Raw genomic sequence first — 25,177 nt, 5'->3', positions numbered from 1 at the left:
GTTTTATGAAAAATTTTTTGACATTTAATATTTGAGAACTATAATTTGGTTTTCATTTCGTGGTTAAATATATTAACACAATTAACCTCCATACTCCCCTCTGTCAATAAATAAAATTCTGAGAGGTCTAGCCATATAGACACCTATCTAAAGTTGCTTAACTGTGTTTCTAAAGTTTTTAATTGCTGAGTCTAATCATGGAACAATACTATGAATTTGATACTTACAGACTATTCTCATCTGTGCTCATAGGCTCAAACTCTTTCTTTACTGGACATAGGAATTCAAACACAATAAAATACCAAATAGGTGGTAGATTTGTAGTGTGTAGATTTACAGTAACACTTGGGAAGAGAACTTTTCCAAGAAGGCTTTTACTTTCTTTCCGTGGCCCTTGGAATGCAATAAAAGCATAACCACCATATTGAGGAATCATCTACCAATTTTCTAGGTATTCCACATATAAATTTTCTTATCATGTATATGTAAATCTATTAATTATCCCTAGCTACATTTTTGTTTTGGAGGAAATGCTGAAATTTTACAGACGATTGTAAAATTTTGTTATTTCATCATGCTAACCTTCTAACCCTATACTTTGCAGTATAATCATAGCTATTCATTTGAGGAACTGTATTTTTTCTTTAGAATTTGATGAAGAATGCTGTCTTTATGTGTTTAGTTCTATCAACTTCTTCAGAAGCCTTAATTACTACTGGATTTGCTACATTTTTACCTAAATTTATAGAAAATCAATTCGGATTGACATCCAGCTTTGCAGCTACTCTTGGAGGTAAAACATTTTCTTTATTTTAACTTAATCTAAAAATTTCACTTTGCCATATTAAATTTTTATTAGGATAATGTATAATTTGAGATAGCCCCTCCTTGAAATTTAAACTGAAACCAGCCTGGCCAACATGGTGAAACCCTGTCTCTACCAAAAAAACATAAAAATTAGCTGAGTGTAGTGGCATGTGCCTGTAGTCCCAGCTCCTTTGGAGGCTGAGGTGGGAGAATCACTTGAATCTGGGAGGTGGAGGCTGCAGTGAGCCGAGATTGCACTGTTGTCCTCCAGCCTGGGTGACAGAATGAGACCCTGTCTAAAAAAAAAAAAAAAAAAAAAAAAGACATTTAAACTTAATTTTGGTACAAAGTTCTGATTTTCTGACATTAGGCAGTCTATTGTATAAACTAGAGAAAGACAAAAGCTAAAATGGCTAAAGAGAATATCTATTAATCTTAATTCTTAATGTTCAATACATTAATTTGACTAATTCCCTACTTAGTGGACCTGTTAAGTCATTTGTACACATATTTCTATATCAGGTGAATAAATATAAGTTAAAACCATATTGGCATTTGTTTTTGATGTTTTTCAGTTGTCAGTATGAGTGAGTATATGTATATGATTTCTCACAATCCACATTCTTCTTTCTTATTAGGGGCTGTTTTAATTCCTGGAGCTGCTCTCGGTCAAATTTTAGGTGGCTTCCTTGTTTCAAAATTCAAAATGACATGTAAAAACACAATGAAGTTTGCATTGTTTACATCTGGAGTTGCATTTACGCTGAGTTTTGTATTTATTTATGCTAATTGTGAAAATGAGCCGTTTGCTGGTGTATCCGAATCGTATAATGGGTAAATACATCTCAGTGCTTTTTGATATTAATACCAGAATAATAGACTAAGCATTTCCAAGCATATGTTTTCTTAAATAAAATGGTGAGAAATTGGCGTTTTAAAAATTTGGAAGGCCTTTTTTCCTATGTAAGAACATGTGGTTTTGTTTTTAGTTTAGATAATTGATGTCTTCTTAAAAGTTGGGGATATTTATACAAAGAACATTTAAGGAGCAACTTTCATAATGGGCACTATGCTTCCTCAGGGATACAAAGATTAATACAGTAGGATTTTTGCCTCTAAGCGATTCATATCCTAGGGAGAATTTCACATTATATGTTTTTATTGATTCAAATTTTTAAAAATACAAATAACTCCCTATGATAAAAATTACCTTATTAGGTTGGTTGCAAATAGACAAGAAGAGAAATTAGAATAAAGCTAGTCCTAGCTAATACTAATCATTATTGTATCTACTTAAAAGTTTGTTTATTGTAGATAAATAAATAACTTGTTCTCACCTGTAGACATGCTTCTAGCTATAACTGATTTGACCATTTATATTTCTTTGTTTTCCTTTGAAATTTTAAGCCCTAAGTAAGTGGTCAGGCAAGAGGATATTGCACAGCAGTACATTTTATACCTCACAGTGCTGCTTTGTTTCATTACATGTGTTTGAGGCTGTCAAGGAAGGTGGTACGTTAGGTCAAGGACTCCATAATTTTGTGTAATATGACCTACAGATGATATAAATATAATCTACTTGGGAAAAGTTTGCCAATGACAATTACCATGATTTGTAGTTGCTGCTAATATATCTGTGATTCTTTTACATTAATGCTGAGCATTCTAAAGCAATATTTAGTTAAGCTCCATTACATTTTTTTTTTTTTTTTTGAGACAGAGTCTTGCTGTGTCACCCAGGCTGGAGTGCAGTGGCACAATCTTAGTTCCCTGCAACATCCGCCTCCCGGATTCAAACAATTCTCGTCTCAGCCTCTGGAGTAGCTGGGACTACAGGCGTATGCCACCATGACCAGCTAATTTTTGTATTTTTAGTAGAGACGGGGTTTCACCCTGTTGGCCAGGTTGGTCTCAAACTTCTGACCTCAAGTGATCCGCCCGGCTCGGCCACCCAAAGTACTGGGATTACAGGTGTGAGCCACCACGCCTGGCCAAGCTCCATTACATTTATTCGATATTTGTTGAATGCTTCCTCTGGCAGACCTTCATGGCAAAATCCCTGTTCTAAAGGAGAGATTGCGGAAGAAAACAGTGAATGAATAGTCAATTAGATAATGGGGGATAAACAAATTGCTATGGAATTGAAAAGAAGGTGAGCTTTTCAATTTTATTTGATTAGAATCTGGAAGGGCTTCATAGCATAATAGTGAAATGGGGTTTAAAAATCCTTCAAGGATACAAAGAATTTTGAGAAATAAAGATTTGAGAAGAGAGAAAGGGAGAGGGAATATGCTAAACCAAAGTTATAAATGCTATTAAGTGTGAAGGCTAGTTTCAGAGACCAAGTTGAATGGAACTTAGATTAAATGTCTAGAGATAGTATAAATATGTTTTGGAATGTTGAAAGGTAGGTAGAGGTTAAGTTGCGGAGACCTGACTTTCACCCCTGTAAACTTCACGCAAACTTATCCCACTAAACTTTTTCTGTATGTTCCTTTTAGGAAAAAAAAAAAAAAGGAAGTTCTGGATAGTTTAACACATAGTTTTATCACCTTGAGTAACAAAGTACATGTGAATCCATTTAATATTGTCTACATTAAATGATAGTTACTACCAGGTGTGCTGTCCTTCATGTAATCAGAAAGGAAGGCATGTGTGATGGGGTAATTCTGAGGTTCGTGTAGGAGTTGGCCATTAAGATATATTAAGATCTGGGACATAGTGTTTAATACACATACACATTTCTTAGTGATGAGAAAAACTGAAAGTAAATATACACATACACACACATAAATGTCACTAAATGTATGTGTTTTTACTCACATTTATGTATGTGTATGTATATAGATAGAAATAGGGACACAATTTAATGTCACCAAGTAGGTGTGACATTTCAGATCATATTTTTCTCATCGCCCCAAATTCTTAGTTTTAGCTTCTGTACCCTGAGTATTAAAATGTGTATATTACAAACTAGTCAGTCAAACTAGTCTCATCTAAGAAACATGTGTAGAAGAAAAGGTACAGGCATATGTTGAGGATATGTGGGTTTGGTTCCAGACCACCAAAATAAAGCATATATTGCAATAAACAACTCAAATGGATATTTTGGTTTTCCAGTGCTTATAAAGGTTATATTTACTCTATACTGTAGTCTATTACATATGCAATAACTTTATGTCTACAAAAGAAATGTCCAATGTACATACCTCAATTAAAAAGTTATTTATTGCTGAAATGTACTGACAAACATCTGAGCCTTCAGCAAGTTGTAATTTTTTTTGCTGGTAGAGAGTCTTGCCTCAGTGTTGATGGCTGCTGACTGACCAGGGTGGTGGTTGCCAAAGGTTGGGGTAGTTGTGGCAACTTCTTAAAATAAGACAATAATGAGCAGTCAGAACACACACATCATTTATTGATTAAATTTTACTTCTTAAAGGGGCATGGTTCACGGTGTCCCGAAACAATTATTTTAGTAACATCAGAAATCACTGATCACCATAACAGAAATGATAATGAAAAAATTTGAAATCTTGCAAGGTTACCAAAATATGAAATAGACATAAAATGATCGTGCACTCTGGGAAAAATTGCACTTGATAGACTTACTGAATACTATCACTATCACTACATTGCCACTAACCTTCAATTTGTACAAAACACAAGATTTGCCAAGTGCAATAAAACAAAGTGAAGTAAAGCTAGGTAAGCCTATCTATGGAAAGAACAGACTAAGAAGCTCAGGAAATACCTTTTCAGGGAGTGAGAGACAGAAGAGGTTCTGAGGATGCAGGGTTTCTAGTAGAGGGATGCAAAGAATCTTTGTCCTTTACCATGGTAAGCACAGATGAGTAAAAATAGGTTTTGCATCTATGAATTAATGAATTAGGTTCATTGATATATTCTTTGAAAGCTCCTGTTTAATATAACAGCATATCCAAAAAATGTAAGATCAGGGGATATATATATATATATATATATATAAATGTAAGATCAGGGGATTTATATATATATATAAAATTTCAACTTTTAGATTCAGGGGGTACATGTGCAGATTTGTTACCTGCATATATTATATGATGCTGAGGTTTGGGGTACAATTGATTCTGTTACCCAGGTACCAAGCATAGTACCCAATAGTTAATTTTTTTTTCTTTCCTTTTTTTTTTTTTTTTTTTTTTTTTGTGAGATAGAGTCTCCTTTGGTCAGCCAGGCTAGAGTGTAGTGGCATGATCTCAGCTCGCTGCAACCTCTGCCTCCTGGGTTCAAGCGATTCTCCTGCCTCAGCCTCCCGAGTAGCTGGGATTACAGGTGTGCCATCACACCCACCTAAATTTTGTATTTTTAGTAGAGAAAGGGTTTCACCATGTTGACCAGGCTGATCTTGAACTCCTGACCTCAGGTGATCCACCCGTCTCGGCCTCCCAAAGTGCTGGGATTACAGGTGTGAGCCACTGCGCCTGGCTAATAGTTTTTCCACCCTTGCCCCACTTCTTCTCTTCTCCCTCTTGTAGTCTGCAGTGTCTATTGTTGCCATCTTTATTCCGTAAGTACTCAGTGATTAGCTCCCACTTTTAAGTGAGAGCATGTGGTATTTGGTTTTTTGTGCCTGTGTTAATTTGCTTGAGATAATGGTCAGGATATTTTTCAATAATATTTTAAAGTAATTTATTATTAAATCTTCAATTGGGCATAATACTAAATTCGATTGCATGAATACTGTTTATTTTCCCACTGTTTCCCACTGCTGTTTTGTTGCCTTGACAATCTATAGGAACTTTGAGTCTTATTTTGGTGATCAGGGGTGGTAATGATGATTTGTGTTTTACTTAATACTTAAAAACCTCATAGAATATAGAAATACCATAGTGTATACACACAGTATTTTTTTCTGTATCTGGCCTTTAGCTAGAATTTTACTGATTATATGAAATAGCATCTTAAAGAGGCATATTAATATTTTGCAATGGTTTTAGGGAAATTTTAGCCTGTTATGGAGACGTAATTATAGAATAATACTTTGTATTTAAGAAACTAATGTTTGAATTCTACTTGTGACAAATGTATATATGCACGTTTATTTTATTATATCTTAAAAACTAGTAAACATTTCAAAATAGGATATTTTTATATTTTTAAAATAATATGTATACACTAAGAAAATTTAATAAACTTCACAAGCATCCGCTGTTTTTCTAATAGTTTTCTAGTTACCTCAAGAAGTAAACCTTTGTAAAATATGTAGACAAGTGTGACCAACCCTTGATATTAAGGAATATAAGCTAGACTTCTTTGTTTCTACTATAATTTGCATCATGCTGTCTTATACTTTGTATGATCTCAGTAATTATTTATCAATAATATGAGAATTATCTATTGGGAACTTTAAAAGTTGCTGTGTAAAGGCTATTTCTAAAGTTGCAGCAATGGTTTTTCTCTGATTATCTTATTTCTGCATCTGTGTTTTGAGCTCTGTGAGCAGACACTCGTGATTGTTTTTGTGAACGTGACCAACCCTTGATATCATCATACTTGATAAAGATAAATCTGGCAGCATCCTGTGGAATAGATTTGAGTAAGATGAGACTGCAGTCAGAGTGGAGATTACTATCTTGATCACTCTTTCCTTCAGACTCTCTACTGATTTAGTCATTTTTTTTTCTCTTTAATCTGTTTTCTTCATGACTTTCTTGTTCTCCACCTACTTTGTATGTCATCATTTTCCAACATAGTGTCGATTATCTTCTAATATTTCCAGAAATGACTCATTTACTGTGTTTGACCCCTGATGCAAGAAAGTTAGCTTCATGGGGGCAGGGGTTTCCTTCTTTTCCTCCCTCCCTTCTTCCCTTCCCCTTTCCTTCTTTCCCTTTCCTTTTCTCTTTCCCTTCCCTTCCTCCCTTCTTCCCTTCCTTCTTTCCCCCTCTCTCCCTTCTCTGTTTTCTCCCTTCCTTCTTCCCTCTCCCTCCCTCTGTCTCCTTTTCTTCTTCACTCCCTCATTCCCTTCCTTCCATCCATTTCTCTCTCTCCCTCTGTCTGTCATTTTTAGTTCTAGCTCTAGCTCCTTCTTCTTTTAAATATAATTCTACCACTTTGAGTAGTCTAGCACATAATTGGTGTTCATTGTGTGTTTATTAAATAAGTGGACTCCCAAGACCTCAGTACTCTCCTCATTCCACACACTATATGACTGATCTTATAAATGCTCGTGGTTTCAGCTACATCTATGTCCAAATGGTTATTAAGAAATTTAGCTCCATTCAAGATTTCTTCACTAAATTTGAGATACTCTTAATCTCAATAGGTACAATACCATACTCATCATCTTTTCTCCAAAACTTGTTCTCCTATACCTAAACATCAACATCAAGTTAGATATTATGAGTCACCTTTGACTCTTGCATTCTTTTTTTATTTAGAGATGGGATCTCACTGTGTTGCCCAGGCTAGAGTGCAGCACAGTCCTAACGCATTGCAGTCTCAAACTCCTGGGCTCAAGTGATCTTTCTGCCTAACCCTCTTGAGTAGCCTCTTCCATTTTTAACAGGAAGAGTCATCTTCAACCAATCCATCACCTAATCTTACTGATTCTACATCCAAAAGTTTTCTTTAATCTGCTTCCTATCATCGTATGTTCTATCTTAGTTCTCCTTTATATTGTCATCACCTACTGCCTAGGGTATTGTAACTGGTCCCCTTTCTTCAAATTCATACTCCGTACAACTCCTAGAATTATTTCTTTAAAATGAACTTTTGACAGTGTCACTTTCCAGTCTAAAACTACCTTAATGATTACCTTTTGTCAGGCCCATGTGGTTCTCAATTAAACTGGTCCTTTACTCCTCTCCAGCTACATTTCCTATCACTCTGTGCCTCAGCCAACATTCATATTTCTCCACAGAGGATGCTGTTTCTCTACTCTATGCCTTTGTACCAGCTTTTTCTGAAATACGTTTCACCTTCCCCATTTGACTGGCTTACTTGTACTCTTTCTTTATATATTTTTTATTTTTTTTGGAGTCTCACTCTGTTTCCCAGGCTGGAGTGCAGTGGCATGATCTTGGCTTACTGAAACCTCTGCCTCGTGGGTTCAAGAGATTCCCCTGCCTCAGCCTTCTGAGAACTGGGACTACAAGTGCCTGCCACCATGCCCAGCTAATTTTTGTATTTTTAGTAGAGACAAGGTTTCACCATGTTGGCCAGGCTGGTCTAGAATTCCTGACCTCTAGTGATCCACCCGCTTTGGCATCCCAAAGTGCTGGGATTACAGGTGTGAGCCACTGCACCAACCTCTTACTCATTCTTTAAATTGCATCTCAGGCAGTAGCTCCTCCAGCCCCTTTTCTCCAAACTGTGGCTTGTGATAGATGTCCTTCCTTGGTGCTTCTAAAATGCACTTTGCAGATATCTGTAACCACACTTAGCATATTAGTAAATAATTATCTATGTCCCTTTCTACCTCTAAACTGTGAAATCCTTGAGGACAGAGACTGTCTTATTCTACTTTGTATTCCTGTTACCTAGCATAGGGCCTAGCAGTTGCTCAATATATGTTGTTTGAAAGAATAAATAAACAAATGAGGTATGAGGGATGCATTTTTGATTAGTGTAACCCTTTATATTAGGGAAGATATTTTCTGTAAGAGGCAGCTTGAAATGACACTGATCCTGGAGACTGGGAAAATTATATTTGGTAAGGGAAGAAAAGTAACTTAATCTCCCTGGACCTCAGTTTTCCCACTGATGAGATGATTATGTTCAACAGCATGATTTTGTTCATCCTTCCAAGTTTGAAATATTGTCTGCATCCTGGAGGTATTTGGCACTGTATGGAGATATTTTGGTTGCTGTAATGAAGGAGAGTGCTACTGGTATCTGGTGGAGGTCACGGATGCTGCTAAACATTCTACAGTCCACAGAACCAACCCCACAAGAGAATTATCTGGTGCCAGATGAGAAATTCTTGTTTTCTTCACTTATTCTGCCTTATATTTTTAATTACTGACAGATACTATACTATATGACTATTGTATTTATTGCCTCTCTCTGACAAGAAGTTAAACTTTATGTGCAAAGGAAGACTTCTTATTTGTTTAGTAATTATGTGTTGAGTGAGTGAATAAATGTTCTAATGGTAAGATATAACAGTGCTTCGAAACTGTTAGTTAAAAGTTATGACATAGATCATTTACCCTTCTTTCATTTCTTATTTACAGGACTGGAGAATTGGGAAGCTTGATAGCCCCTTGTAATGCCAATTGTAACTGTTTGCGATCATATTATTATCCTGTCTGTGGAGATGGAGTCCAATATTTTTCTCCCTGCTTTGCAGGCTGTTCAAACACAGTCTCACACAGGAAACCAAAGGTAGCTTATGTCTCGTACTTTTCCCTTAGTGAGGCAATGTGTTTGTGGGTTTCTATCTTGACTTCGCTAATGGGGTTATGCAATGCCTATTCTTGCCTCCCTGCTCCACTGCCTCCATTAAGCAGCCCATGATGTCTCCAACTGAAATGGATTCTTGTTCCTTCATGCCTCTTGCAGTTATTGTTGAAAAATCAATTTGGAAGTTACAAACATTTTAGCAATATCACTTTGTTGCAGTTGTGAAATATCTTTTACCTTTTCAAATTGTTTTATGGTCATCCCTCAGAATACATGAGGGATGGGTTCCAGGACCCCTGCATATACCCAAATATGCCATACTTAAGTCCCGCCGATGGCCTTGAAGAACTTGCTTTAAGTCAGTGCCTCAGTATATATGGGTTTTGCATCCTGCGAATACGTATTTTTGATCCATGTTTGACTGAAAAAAAAATCCGCATATAAGTGGACCAGTGCAGTTCAAACCTGTGTTGTTCAAGGGTCAATTTTATTTTTCCTTAAATATACTTTAAGATCTTTGACGGCAAGAGAGTTTTCCTATTTTCACTAGGTACAGTTTATATAATAGAAACTTAGTATTTATTTGATGTACCATGAATACATTTAAAATATTCAAATCAATTTATTTTTAAATACAAATTCATATTTAATTCTGGATCTGAATACTAATCAATGTGCCTGGATGTTATTTCTTTTTTGTATGGTTAAATAGTTTAAAAGAACTCAATGCAATTTTATTGTACTATATCTTAGAAACTAAATATTTCTAAACTTAGCTAAACTTAAGAGCCTTGGAAATAAATAATATTCAGATTATGAGTAGTACACAGTATATTATGCATTAGTAGATAATGTGATAACTTTAAAAGGATCTGAGGGAAATATATACTGTGGTATAAACAAAAACAATGAATAAGACGTGTAAGAGTTATATGACAATTTTGAATATTTGAATTTTTTTCTGTATATATAACCAATAAATGCTATTGGCTAACTTTGATTAGAAGCGGATTATGACAAGGAGTTATTAGGAAGGGTTTTAGTTACGTAACTAAATATATATAGACACAAATACCATCCTGCACAGGGAAACAACACAGAAAATCTAATACCCAGAGCATACTTAAAATAGTTTTGGTTATTTTGATATGGTTAATTTAATATTTATATTTTTCACCAAATGCTAAGATAATTACTGTCTTACACAGCAAGTTGTCTTCTAGAATTTTTTGGGAAGAGAAAATGATTTTGACTTGCAAATTTTCTATTTGTCCTGACTTTTTTATGTCCAATCAGTCTGTGAAATAATCAATTGATTCACAATATTTTTTTCTTATGAAATATTTCAGATAGGCAATATACATTTATAATACTTTTAATAAACACCCATATACATTTGTTCACAGCAATACAGTTTTAATCTTATATTTCACACCAGTGACCCAAACTACAAAATCTGACCTTGACTAACTGCTATATTGCAGGTGAATGAGAGTTGTAAAGTTTCATTAGGATAGAAAATACTGTTCTCAGTTTCTCTCCTTAAAATTTTAAAGGCTGAATTACCTCATTATTTGATATATCTGATTGCTGAATATGTAATAGTCAATTTTGGAGGTGTCATCTGCATATTTGGTTTTCCTGAATTGGTACCAGAGGTCTTAGAATGGCTTTAGCACCAAAAAAAAAAAAAAAAAAAAGTTTCTGGCCTTTCGAACAATGAAAGCACTGCTTCTCTTTGATATCTCTGGCTGTGCTCTGATTTCGTTAAGGCCTTAATGTCTAAAAAAGATTTACAGTAAGGATAAAGGATATGGAATGATGGAGTTGAGATGTAAAATGCCTTTAAGAAATAATTACTGTTGTAAGAAGCCTAGAATGTGCAAGATCACATAACTTATATTCCCATTAAATTGTTCTGTAAGTCAGTAATTACTATAGCAGGGTACAAGCTGAAGTAATGGCCACAAAAGTCAAATACAAGTAATTCCACATCATAAATATGGTTTGTTTCCACTTGTTTAATTTCTTAAGGGTTAAATATTCTCTCAGCATAATTTGTTGTATATGGATTAAGACAGTATGATAGTGTTTGCCATGTCTAGAGAATACCTAATTTACAATAATTTATTTTCTAAATAATCACTTTCATTGTTTTTGTGTCTAATATTTTTAGGTATATTACAACTGTTCTTGTATTGAAAGGAAAACAGAAATAACATCCACTGCAGAAACTTTGGGTTTTGAAGCTAAAGCTGGAAAATGTGAAACTCATTGTGCGAACCTGCCCATATTCCTTTGCATTTTCTTTATTATAATTATTTTTACCTTTATGGCCAGTACTCCTATAACTGTGTCTATCCTAAGGTATGTAGTATGTTGAGAAAGTTTCATTCCCAAGGCAACATGTTGATGGAAAGCAAATGGACTTGGGGTTCATTTGGGGTTCATATTGACCATTGATTCAATACCAATCAACCCTTACAAGATCATTAGTTCTGTGGCATTGGATAAGCGCCTCCATAGAACCCCAGATGTAGAAGATTTAAGTGATATGCACGTGAAAGTGTCTTCACATTGCCTGCCTGGCTTGTGCTTGGTGTTTTCTCTGCTTCTTTCATGAAACTTCAGCTGTGAGCTGGAGAAATGTTCAATTTTGAGTATCACAGAAATAAAATGCATTCCAATATGCCAGAATCAGAATGGCAGGCTTTCTACCTTATGCATTAGGCACTGTGTCATTAAATCTTCCTTAAGCAGTGCTAATCAATAAGAAACTGGCTGTTACCTGTGTTGTTCACCTGTTTTATGTTTCCAGTTGCTCTTCTTCCTTCTATCCCACTGTACAAACACATTTCATACCTGTACATTTCATACCTGTCCTTCCATGGAGTCATCAGTCTTTGTATATCTTTCCTAATGAATTCTAGCTTTTTTTCTTTTTTTGTTCCTCAGTATTTACTCATTACCTTTCTTTTTTTTTACTGTTTGATTTTTATTTTAAGCTCATGGGCACATGTGCAGTTTTGTTCTCTTTGCTTAGGATAGCTTTGGCTTTTCTGCACTGAAGCCATTGGGTCCTGGGCTTTTCTTTACTGGCAGACATTTCATTACAGCTTCAATCTTGCTGCTTGTTATTGGTCTGTTCAGGCTTTGGATTTTTCTTGATTCTGTCTTGATAGGTTGTATGTATCTTGGAATTTGTCCATTTCTTCTAGATTTTCCAGTTATTGGCATGTTGTTGCTGATAGTGGCCACTCATGATCCTTTGAATTTCCACAGTATCACTTGTAATGTGTCCTTTTTTATTTCTGATTTTATTACTTTGCATCTTCTCCTTTTATTCTTAGTCAGGCTAAGGGTTTGTCAATTTTGTTTAATTTTTCATTGATCTTTTGTATTGTTTTCTTCATTTCAATTTCATTTATTTCTCCTCAGATCATTATTTCCTTTCTTCTACTAATTTTAGGTTTGGTTTCCTCTTGTTTTTCTAATTCTTTAAGATGTATCATTAGATTATTTGTTTGAAATTTTTCCTCTTTTTTTGATGTATAGCTATAAACTTCCCTATTAGTACTTCTTTTGCTATATCCCATAGATTTTGGCATGTTGTTTTCATTATCATTTGTTTCAATAAATTGTTCTATTTTCTTCTTAATTTCTTTATTGACCCACTGGTCATTCAGGAGTATATTGTTTAATTTCTATGTGTTTGCATAGTTTCCAAAATTCCTCTTGTTATTAATTTCTTGTTTTATTCCATTGTGGTCAGGGAAGATGACTGATATTATTTTGGTTTGTTTGAATTTTTTAAGACTTGTTTTGTAACCTAACATATGGTCAATCTTTGAGAATGATCCATGTGCTGACAAAAAGAGTATATATTCTGCAGCCATTGGATGCAATGTTTTATAAATCTCTATTAGATCCATTTCATCTATAGTACAGATTAAGTCTGATGTTTCTTTCTTGATATTCTATCTGGAAGATCCGTCCAGTGCAAAACATGGGGTGTTGAAGTCTCCAGCTATTATTGTATCAGGGTCTGTCTCTCTCTTTAGCTCTAGTAATACTTGCTTTGTATATCTGGGTGCTCCAGTGTTGGCTACAGATATATTTAAAATTGTTATATCCTCTTGCTGAATTCACCCCTTTATCATTATATAGTGACCTTCTTTGTCTCTTCTTATAGCTTTTGTTTTGAAATCTATTTTTTTCTAGGTATAGTGACTCCTATTCTCTTTCAATTTCCATTGGCATGGAATATGTTTTTCCATTTCTTTATTTTCAGTCTGTGTGTGTCTTTATAGGTGAAGTGTCTTGCTTGTCGGCAACAGGTCAATGGGTCTTGTTTTATCATCCATTCAGCCAGGCTGTGTTTTTTCACTGGAGAGTTTAGTCCTTTTAGATTCAGTGTTATTGATAAAACAAACAAGTAAAAAGAAAACTAATAAAAACTCTACACCTTAACTTTGTCCCCTGGCTTTTTATCCTTTTGTTGTTTCTATGTATATCTTATTGTACTATGTCTTAAAAATTTGTTGGAATTATTATTTTTTATTGGTTCATCATTTAGCCTTTCTACTTAGGATAAGGGTGGTTTACACACCACAATTACAGTGTTATAATAGTCTGTGTTTTTCTTTGTACTTATCATTACCAGTGAGTTTTGTACCTTCAGGTGATTACTTACTGCTCATTAATGTTCATTTTCTGATGAAAGTACACCCTTTAGCATTGCTTATAGGACAGGCCTGGCATTGATGAAATCCCTTGACTTTTGTCTGGGAAAGTTTTTACTTCTCCTTCATGTTTGAAGGATATTTTAACCAGATATACTATTCTAAGGTAAGAGTTTGGTTCCTTCAGCACTTTAAATATGTCTTGCCACTCTCTTCTGGCCTGTAAGGTTTCCACTGAAAAGTCTGCTGCCAGATGTACTGAGGCTCCACTGTATGTTATTTGTTTCTTTTCTCTTGCTGCTTTTATGATCCTTTGTTTATCCTTGATGTTTGAGAGTTTGATTATTAAGTGCCTTGAGGTAGTCTTCTTTGGTTTAAATCTGCTTAGTGTTCTACAACCTTCTCGTACTTGGATATTGACATCTTTCTCTAGATTTGGAAAGTTCTCTGTTATTATCCTTTCGAATAGACTTTCTTACCCATCTTTTTCTCTACCTCTTCTTTATGACCAATAACTCTTAGATTTTCCCTTTCGAGGCTATTTTCTAGATGCTGTAGGCATGCTTCATTGTTTTTTATTCTTTTTTCTTTTATCTTCTATGACTATATATTTTCAAAAAGCTTGTTTTCAGTCTCACTAATTCTTTATTCTGTTTTATCGGTTCTGCTACTAAAGGACTCTGATGCATTATTCAATATGCCAATTGCATTTTTCAGCTCCAGAATTTCCACTTGATTCTTTTTTTTTTTTGAGATAGAGTCTTGCTCTGTTGCCCAGGCTGGAGAGCAGTGGCCATGATCTTGGTTCACTGCAACCTCTGCCTCCCAAATTCAAGTGATTCTCTTTCCTCAGCCTCCCGAGTAGCTGGGATGACAGGCGTGCACCACCATGCCCAACTAATTTTTGTATTTTTAGTAGAGACAGGGTTTCACTGTGTTGGCCAGGCTGGGTCTCAAACTCCTGACCTCAAGTGATACATCTGCCTCAGCCTCTCAAAGTGCTGGGATTGCAGGTGTGAACCACCATGCCCGGCCAATATCATTTCGTCTTTTCGTAAAATATATCTGACAGAATTCTGAATTCCTCCTCTGTGTTTTTTGAATTTATTTGAGTTTCCTCAGCACAGCTATTTTAAATTCTCTGTGTGAAAGGTCATGTATTTCTGTTTTTCAGATTGGTCTCTGATGGCATGAGCTCATTTGGTGAGTTCATGTTTTCCTAGATGGTGTTGATTCTAGTAGATGTTCTTCAGCATCTGGGTATTTAAGAGTTAAGTATTTACTGTAGTCTTCATTGTCTGGGTTTATTTGTAGCCGTCCTTCTTGGGATGGCTTTCCATATATTTGAAAGGACTTGGGTGTTGTGATTTTACTTGGATCTGCTTTAAGGGGCACCCTAAGGTCAGTAATGCTGTGGTTTTTGCAGAGTCTCTCTCTCTGTGTTCTGAGCCACCTAAAGCTGAAAGTGGAGTGATGCAAACACCTCTGTGGCCACCACCACTATGATTGCACTGGGTCAAACCTGAAACCAGCACAGTGTTGGCTCTTTCCCAAGACCTTCTGTAACCACTCCCTGGTTACTGGCTCTGCTTGCTTAAGGGCCTGGGGCTCTACAATCAGCAAGTGGGAGAGCCAGCCACGCCTGTGTCCTTCCCTTCAGGGTGGGGAGGTCCTACAGGCACTGGTGGGTCTAGAAGTGCCACCCAGAAGTCAGGGACTAGAGTCAAAAACCTTAGAAGTGTACCTGGTCTATTGTATTACGGCTAAGCTAGCATGAAAACCACACAATGTAGTCCTTTCCACTCTTCTTTCCCCTTTGCAAAGACAGACAAGCATCACCCTATAGGCACCTCCAACCCAGGCCACGAGGAGCACTGCCAGACTACCACAAGTGTTCCCTTATGGCCCACTGCCTCTTTAAGTCAGCTTGTTGTGAATGCTGCCTGGCCTGGGACTCACCCTTCAGGGCAGAGGGCTCCCCACTGGCCCAGGACAGGTCCAGAAGTCAAGTTCTGGAGTCAAAGAGTCAAGTTCTGGAATTGGGAACTCCAATAACCTGTTTGGTGCTCTACCCGCCTGTGGCAGTGATGGTACCTAAAGTGTAAGACAAAGTCCCCTTTACTTTTCCCTCTGCTTTTCTGAAGCAGAACGAGTTTTTCACCATAGCCACCAAGCTGGTAATGTGCTGAGTCTTATCGGAAGCCAGCAAGTCTCAAGAGTTCTCGCCCAAGGCCCTCAATGTAGTACCTGGGTACTGGTGCTGGCTGTTCAGGCCCAAGGGCTCTTCACTTAAAAGGAGATGAATGTGGTCAGAACTGGTGTCTTTCCTTCAAGGCAGTGAGCTCCATTCTGGTCCAAAGTGTGTCTAGAAATGTTGTCTGGGACCTAAGGCCTCAAATGGGAGGGACTCACGACTCTGACTGGTGCTCTGTCTTCCTGTAGCTGAGTTGGCATCCTAGATGCAAGACAAAAATCCTCCCCACTCTTCCCTCTCTTCTCCTCAAAGTGGCAGGAAAGGGTTTCTTTTGGAACCTGCAGCTGTGCAGCCTGGGATTAGTGGAGGATTAACACCAGGACTCCATTGTCTGTCCCAGCTGGCGTCTCAGTATGTCACGTGTGCCTCCAGTCCACTGTCTATGAGCCTAATTCAGCACTAAGACTTGCCCAAGAGTTGCAGTCCCTATGGTCTAGACTGCCTTTCAAGTTAACTTGGAGACACTGTGCTGTAGCCCTTGGTGGTGAGTTGTTTTGTAAGCACTCAAGTTTGGACTGCTGCCTAGGAGATTACCCTCTGGCTAGGGCTGGTTTAAATGCTCCCTCTGTGGGCAGGTGTCAGGTGAGTTGGTCCTTTCCTTTCTGCTCTAACAGGACAGCACTGATTTTATTGCCTCACAGTTGCTATATTCTCCCTCCCCACCCCTGAGAGTCTCTCTCTACTAAACTGCCACTGCCTGAGTTGGGGAGGGGTGTTGTCTGAGATTCAGGACTGTTTTGTTCAATCTCTTCAGTGCCTCTTTCAGAAATATAAAGGTCAAACCACGTTTTATAAGTGCTCACCTGACTTTTGATTCTTGTTAAAGTGTTTTTCTTTTTTCTTTCTATGTAGATAATTATTAACTTGGAGCTTTTCAGTCCCTCATCTTGTGCTACCCTCTGGCTGTTTTAGCTATTCTGAATTTTTTTTTGTTGTTGCATATGAATTTTAGCATTGCTTTTTCAATTTCTGTGAAAGATGCTATTGGAATTTATTGGAAATTACACTGCATTCTGTAGACCACTTGATGCAGGATAAATATTTTAAAATATTTATTCCTCCAATTCATAAACAAGGGATATCTTTCCATTTATTTGTGGCTTCTTCAATTTCTTTCATCATTGTTTTATAGCTTTCAGTGTACAAGTATTTTACCTCTTTGGTTAACTTTATTCCTAAGTATTTTATTTTTCAATGCTATTGTAAATTTTGTTGTTTACTTGATTTCTTTTGTTCATTGTTGGTGTATAGAAGTGCAACAGATTTTTGTATTATGATTTTGTATCCTGAAACTTTACTAAATACATCTGCTAGTTGTAGTGCTTTTTTGGCAGGATCTTTAGTGTTTTCTACATACATGACCATGTCATCTTCACAGAGATAATCTTACTTTTACTTTCCAATTTGGATACCTTTTATTTTTCTTGCCTACTTGCTCTGGATAGGACTTGTAGTACAATGCTGAATAGAATTCGTGAGAGTGGGCATCCTTGTCCTGTTCATCTTAGAGGAAAAGCTTTCAGGTATTCACCATTGAGTATGATGTTAGCTGTGGATTTGTTATATCTGGGCTCTGTTATATTGAGGCACACTCCTATACATAATGTATTGATGACTTTCATGGAAAATATGTCTTGTGAATGAATACCCTTTCTCCTTTACATTTATTAAAATTAATAAAGACTAGTGACTCTTTGGTGTTATTTGCAATATTTTAGGTCAGATAACATTTTTCTTCTTTTATAATTCCGGGAAGATTAAACCATTTATAAGCTCTTACAAATACATTGTTTATATTGTGTTTACAACATTTACTTTTAATATAGGAATGCTAACCTCTTATAAATGTGAACTTGCTCAAAGAGTGAATATACTATTCCACGTTTTTTGGTCTCATATGTATTTAATATTTCCAGGTGTGTTAATCACAGACAACGGTCCCTAGCCTTGGGAATACAATTTATGTTCCTTCGATTATTAGGTATGCCATTTCTCTTTATTCATTGCTAAGTGTCGGCTATTGTGGTTCAATAGTGTTATTGATTTTTTAATTTATGGCCTGTGACAAAAAAAATTATAGTGGAAGACTAGGCTACATCATACTTGTTGAAGGAAGCCATTTTCCAATGTTTCAGATATAGGATTATTTACATATTGCATACTTTTAACCTACCTGCCTGGTTACCTGTTCTAACTCTATTGCAAATAAAACCTTAAAAGGTGTATCATGTCTGTTTCAAATATGAAATATGATCATCAACATGTAATTTGTTTTCTCTCTGCTTTTATCTCTATTTGTGACACTATTGTGTTACATTAGCAATTAAAAATAATGTTAAAATGTTTCAATAGCAACTGTGGTATGGATATTGTGACTAGTTAAGAATTATTGGAAGAAAGAATTTATACCAGAGAATTTTATAAAGTTCCAGATACAGGACAAATTACAAGAAAGGCAGACATAGTAAACATAATATTAAGATTATTTATTAAAACAAAAACAAAAAGTGAGCGCGTTAGAGATCACCTAGTGCAACTTGCCGATTTTTTCAGATGAGTAAATTAAGGTCCTGAAAAGTGCAGGGTTTTGCCCATAGTTACACAACTAGTAATATAAATGAAACTAGGAAAACGATTCCTAACTGTGAGTCTAGTATTCTGACTGTATCATGCTATAGGTCATGAAATAACTGACGGGATGTAACTGAAATCTTTGCCTAAAAATTACTACCTCAAATAATTGGAAATTCCTTAGCTATATGGAAGTTGAGTACCTCATGGCTTCTTGGAGATGGTGTCGGGTATATAAGATAGTGATATTCCTAGATATGGTATTATAAGACTATATATCTGTATATACATACACTAATACATACAGAGGTCCATGTTAATTTATGTATACATGCACACCCACATAGATATAACATATACTGTAGTTCAACAGATTTATTTGTGCATCATGAATAATTTATTTTGATTTTTAAAAAGTATAATAGCTAATTTCAAAGGCACATTTATTCATTATATTAGAAAAGTGGTGAAATGAAATATTAACTGTTAGTCCAATATAGATTGGATATTTCTATTAAAATAAATACTTTTTTGAATTGATTAGAAATACATAGTAATTACATATAATTATTTTAGAATATTATATCTGTGCTTTATATTCCTTTGACTCATACATGAATTAATTTGCATGTGGACAGATGAATATCTATTTTTATTTCTATAAAATATATGTATGATCATGTATAAAAAGATCTGTAATTCTAAACTGTACTTTACCCTTGTGTATTTCACCCATAATTCTTTTAGGAACAATACCTGGACCAATTATATTTGGTTTCACAATAGACAGCACATGTATTCTTTGGGATATAAATGATTGTGGAATTAAAGGAGCTTGCTGGATTTATGATAACATCAAGATGGCCCATATGCTAGTAGCCATAAGTAAGTGGTGACTTCTTGATAATTTTAGAGTAAACTAAGAACTTTAAAAAAAAAATTTCATTGTTGGTTACTTAGGTCACAGTTATTTTCAATTGTTCCATCCACATTGTTGAACCATCCAGTAGTCTTCCTGAAGCAGAGAACTCTTATCACAGCATGTTATGAGAGGCTTTGAATGGATGGAGTCTGCAACGCTCAGTATTAAATACAAGAAAATAAAATTCTTGCTGTCATTATATCATACAGTATATACTTTTAATAACTTATCTCAAACATTTTTGAAAAGTATACTTGAAAGGTAAAAGAGAATTCTGAGAAACTCCCTGGAATGATTGTCATCTAGGTATCTAGGTGTTGCAAACACGGACAGCTCAGGCAGGGAAGTACCTTTTGTCTCTAAGGCACATTGTGAGGAAGGTTTTTATAGCTTAGAAGGTTAGCTGTGATGTTTAATTCTTTTTTGCCTTTTGCAGTTTGTAATGTCTTGGTTAAACAATGAATGAAATTTAAGGCAAGATTAAGGAAGTAGAACAATGTATCTAGTTTATACTAGTAAAATAAAAGTTGAAATTTAAAATTTGAAAAATAACCTAAGAAACTAAAATATCTTAGAGAAATCCTGAACGTATGTATACATATGTATCTAATATAATGTGTGATTTTCATTGTGATTATTTTGACACAAGTATCAAGATAGGCTTATGATTACTCTTTACATGCATGTAAATCCAGAGTATACTTTCTGAGTTGATAGAGATAGAGTAATAGAATATTTCCTGAAGAAATATGTATAAATTCATATAGCACTTGGGGAGTAAGTATTGACAAGTATAAGCAAAATGAATCATCCCATTACTTTACTTGTTTTTAAAAACCATTTTTTATTCAATTTTTTAAACTATATATTTTTACCACAATCATGACTACATACGATGTTTTTATGTTTAAAATTTATTTAATTCATTTTGTTTATACTTTTTGGTCAAAGATATAGATAGATAACAAATTGTTCATTTTCCTACTCAGTGATGAATGTGGGAATTCCCCCACAAAATACATAAAAATCTTAAAATTTTCAGAATGAAACAAATAAAAAAATATTGTAAGTTGTACCTATGTAACTAATCATTCTTTAAATCTAGTAATGTCTAGATGAATGAGCATTCCTGTTTTTAAACAAAATATTAATAATCAACACAAAGAAACCAGCTACTGCAAGAACTATGCTGTGAGACCACATTGAATTTATCAGGCTGGCAATTATTAAATGCTTATACTGTGGTTGGAACTAGTTTAAGTTCATATAACTTCATATTAAAATCAGATTTACTTGAAAATAAATCAAAGTTTGTGAAGTGAATCTTAATGTTTCATATTTTTAGCTGATAAGAAGAGTAGATTGGTTAAGTATTGAGTGTGATATTCTCCCACAGAGGCTTTCTCTTAAGAACTCCAAAACCTTTTTAATTTTTAGAATTATTTTCTATCCTGGACCAGAATGTTCTGTAATTTATTCAGGTTCAAGAATGTTACAAACTACTTTCCCTCATTATTGACTTTTGGTTGCTTGCAATTTTTTATAGATATGATATTGTGTTAACAAATTTATTTATTTATTTTTGAGACAAGGTTTCTGTCTGTCACCCAGGCTGGAGTGCAGTGGTGTGATCTCAGCTCACTGCAACCTCCACCTCTAGGAGTCAAGTTATCCTCTCACATCAGCCTCCCAAGTAGCTGGGACTACAGGCTCATACCATCATACCTGGATATATTTTGTACTTTTTTTGGTAGAGACAGAGTTTCCTATGGTGCCCAGCCTGTTCTCAAATTCTTGGACTCAAGACATCCACCTCTCTCAGCTTCCCAAAGTACTGGGATTATGGGCTTGTGTTAACAAATCTAGATTGTGGCCCAATTCCTATTTAGTTCTATACAACACTTATTTTACCAGAATGCACAAGCATAACCAAGAATAAGTTAATTATTGTACTCTATTACTGCTTAGAAAGAAAATAAATACTACTGCCTTGAATTGTATACAAATATTTTTTCTTTCCCCTTAAAGTTTCAAAAATTTTAAACATAGAACTCTAATGGTTATGTAATTATTCTCTTTGAAAATGTTCTATTCATGAAGATTTTTCTCAGTGATAATATTTATCATAATTAAAAACAAAAACCATGACTAATTTTTTTTTTACTTAGGTGTTACTTGTAAAGTTATCACCATGTTCTTCAATGGATTTGCAATCCTTTTGTATAGACCACCTCCACCAGCCACAGATGTGTCATTTCATAATGAGAATTCAGTTGTGACTAATGTTTTAGCAGAACAGGATCTCAACAAAGTAGTAAAAGAAGGGTGAAATGAGAAAAGAGAAGACTGTTTTACACCTGGAAAATTTACCTCGATTTTTAAGAACAGACGTTGCCGTGACAACATTATCTATCCAATATGGACAATCATATTTACAAAATTGATGTTTTCATAATCAAATGTATTTTTTTACATATGTAGTTTTTGTTTTATGCAAGAAACAGACCTATGCCTTCAAAGCCCTCCAAAAGCCTCAAAACACAGCACACACACACACACACACACACGAACACACACACACACACTTATTTCCTATTCCCATTGTCTAGATATGAAATCCTCAAGCAATAACAAGAAAAAAGGCCCACAATTAGAAAAGTTTACATTTAAAAAACAATGATGTTTCTATCCCCATTACAACTTGTTTAATTTTAAGTTTCATTGCCAATATTTTGAGCTTAGAACATTTATGGTATAAAAATTTAAACTAATCAAAGTTGTGTGATGATTTCCAGGAATTATTATTGAAAGCCTATGAACTTAAAACCAGGTTTGTCACATAATTTGTTTTTAAATTTATGTGTACTAGTCTGGCCTTTCTCAAATTATTGAACGATTAGAATATGTTAGTTATCATCCTTGTGTCTTGGTATATAGTGAATACAGAAACATCAGCATTGTATACACATAGTTTCACTTTAACTCAAGAATTCCAAGAGGTAATTTGTTGATATTACAATGTTTAACACATCTATGATTCTGTGATAGTATTATTCAATTACATATATTTCAGAGGAAAGTACCAGTCAGTAAAGAAAAATGCCAAATAAACATGAAACTATTGATCAATACTTATAATTTTTCTTACTTGAAAAGCCAATCACTTAACACATTACTCATAGTGCCTAAAACAGTGCCTTGCATAGTGTAGTCATCTATTATTGTTGTTTAATTAAAACATTAAACCCTACCCTTTAACTCAGCAGTCCCCAACCTTTTTTGCATCAGGGACCAATTTTGTGGAAGACAATTTTCCCATGGGGGAAGAGGGTATGGTTTTGAGATGAAAGTGCTCCACCTCAGACCATCAGGCATTAGTTAGATTCTCGTAAGGAGAGTGCAACCTAGATCCCTTGCATGTGCAGTTCCCAGTGGGGTTTGCACTCCTATGAGAATCTAATGCTACTACTGATCTGACAGGAGGCGGAGCTCAGGCAGTAATGCTCACTCACCTGCCTCTCAGCTCACCTACTGTGTGGCCTGATTCCTAACAGGCCACACACAGCTCAGAGTTGGGGACCCCTGCTTTAACTGATGCATTGATTTAATAAAGTATTTTACAAGCCTGATAATATTATAACCCTATTTATACAGGTGCTGTTTATGCCAACTTTGCTGAGAATATGGAGGGTATAGATGAGTGAACATCAACAAACATAACTTCTACCATGGTTAAGAATTTTACTTAAGAAAAGTATTGAAGTTTAAATCCAGATATTACTACATTTGAAATTTTTATAAGGGTTATTAATTTAATAAAATTCATTATCAGGTTTCCCCTATAAGCTTTCTCCTAGGTTAGTTTTCCACAAGCATTGTTTTATATACACTGTAATAAGGATAACACAAGCCTAGTGTTAGATCTTGTAGGAAACCAATATTAGAAACATTAGAAATTTGCAGAATTTAAGAAATTATGTTTTGTGGTAATCCGTGGCCAAGGATGATAGAATGTAGTGCAATTGTAAAGTGAAATTCAAGGAGAAGGAATGAGAAGTTAGTCAAGCAAGCACACTTGAATATTAGAGAAGGAGAGGAGCTGTGGGTCAGGAATCAGAGAGACCTGCTAAAACCAGACAGATACAAACACCAAAGACGGAAGCCAAATAGGTAGCCAAAAATCCAGATATTTGAGAAGCAGGAAATTTATAGCAGCCAAAGAAACAGGGCAAGATGGGCAGGTGAACACACGTGATACCTCAGTTGACAATCTCCCGCCCACCAAGCTAGACACAGTGTAAATGCTGCTTCCTGTTGGAGCCCAGAAAAAAGGAAAGTTTAGGCTTTCTGTGTCCCATGTGTGGAAGCAGGAAATTGGATTGAAGACTTTCATAGTTGTAAAATAAAGGCAAATCCTGAGGAACTCACTGATAGAGATGTGAAATGACAGTAAGGAAGAAAACAGAATAACTATACAAATATGTTAGTCTAGGGCCACTTAATTTAGAGGAAGAAAAAAAATCACCTCATCCATAGAAATAGTTTGATAAACAGGTGACTAAATAATTGGCATTTATAAAGATTCTTAGTTATCAAGGGCTGCATCGTATTTTATATATTCAGTTTTATAAGGTGATACTTTTTAAATAAGCTTTTTATGAAAATGGTTAAACTGAACATAATTTTGGTTCTTAAAAGGAGTCCAGAGCTTTTATATATAATGTACATATTTTAAAAGAATACCTCCTTTACAACAGGGTTTTATAGACACTACCATAATTTATGATCATTGTTTTTTACTTTTGGGTTCACCTAGATCATATGAGTTGTTATGATACTTCTAGAACAAAATTATTCAAAATGTGTTTTTTGTAATTTATGATTTTTAAGTAAGATTGACTTATAAATTGACATTGTAATTTTGTACATAATTGGATATATGTGTTAAAATTTAACATTTAGATTTATTTAATTGTAGAAAATATATGTGGAAAGAACTGTATGCATTTGACTTTACTATGTAAATTGGAGGGAAACAAAGTTTTAGATCCATTTTCTTTCAAAATTGTCTTTATTGTAAAGCATGCAAAATATATATTCATACCATTTATTAAATCAGAGTGTTTATTACAAAATTGTCATGTTTGAGCTTATTAAATGACACAGGTTTGAAAATTGGCTTATCTCTGTGAATATAAGCATATTTTATGGATGGGAAAGGGAAATTAGTATTACTTTTGAACTTGGTGAATGTATTAATAATTTGATCCAGAGATTTCTTGTATCTCAACAGATGTTTTTAATTCAATACAAACCACATTTATTATGAAATATATATTAGGAAAATTCTCTTACACAAGTTTCTATATATGACAGATTAATATATATGATTTATATGAGTAGGATACATTTTACAGATGGTTTATTTTTAAAATATCTGATAAAAAAGTGTGGGATGTATTTATCTCAATTTATTATAATAGTAAAATATTTTAAGGAAATACTATTAGATATTAATTTGAAATATAATGTTCTTTTCTCCCTAGGCTCCTTCAG

The 25,177-nt window shown here is 34.8% G+C and overlaps 1 protein-coding gene across 4 annotated transcripts in view; it reads left to right on the top strand.

Moving 5' to 3' along the window:
• Positions 1–24,756, top strand: part of SLCO4C1 (solute carrier organic anion transporter family member 4C1) — a 64,875-nt gene extending 40,119 nt beyond the window's left edge. For 3 of the 4 annotated variants that reach the window (XM_045394046.3, XM_005557441.5, XM_073995155.1), the window contains 7 exons: positions 649–793; positions 1,446–1,641; positions 9,024–9,174; positions 11,369–11,559; positions 18,045–18,109; positions 19,447–19,584; positions 21,790–24,756. In XM_045394046.3, the coding sequence (XP_045249981.1) occupies positions 649–793; positions 1,446–1,641; positions 9,024–9,174; positions 11,369–11,559; positions 18,045–18,109; positions 19,447–19,584; positions 21,790–21,950 (1,047 nt within the window). In that variant the 3' untranslated portion in view covers positions 21,951–24,756. Of the gene's footprint in view, positions 1–648; positions 794–1,445; positions 1,642–9,023; positions 9,175–11,368; positions 11,560–18,044; positions 18,110–19,446; positions 19,585–21,789 lie in introns of those variants that run through there. The other variant, XR_012414577.1, reaches the window with a different exon arrangement.
• The last annotated feature ends 421 nt before the right edge of the window (positions 24,757–25,177 follow it).

The sequence above is a fragment of the Macaca fascicularis genome, chromosome 6 (assembly GCF_037993035.2).
Source record: "Macaca fascicularis isolate 582-1 chromosome 6, T2T-MFA8v1.1".
Lineage (NCBI taxonomy): Eukaryota > Metazoa > Chordata > Mammalia > Primates > Cercopithecidae > Macaca > Macaca fascicularis.
The sequence above is the reverse complement of the archived record's forward strand: the minus strand, read 5'-3'. Positions and strand labels throughout refer to the sequence as shown.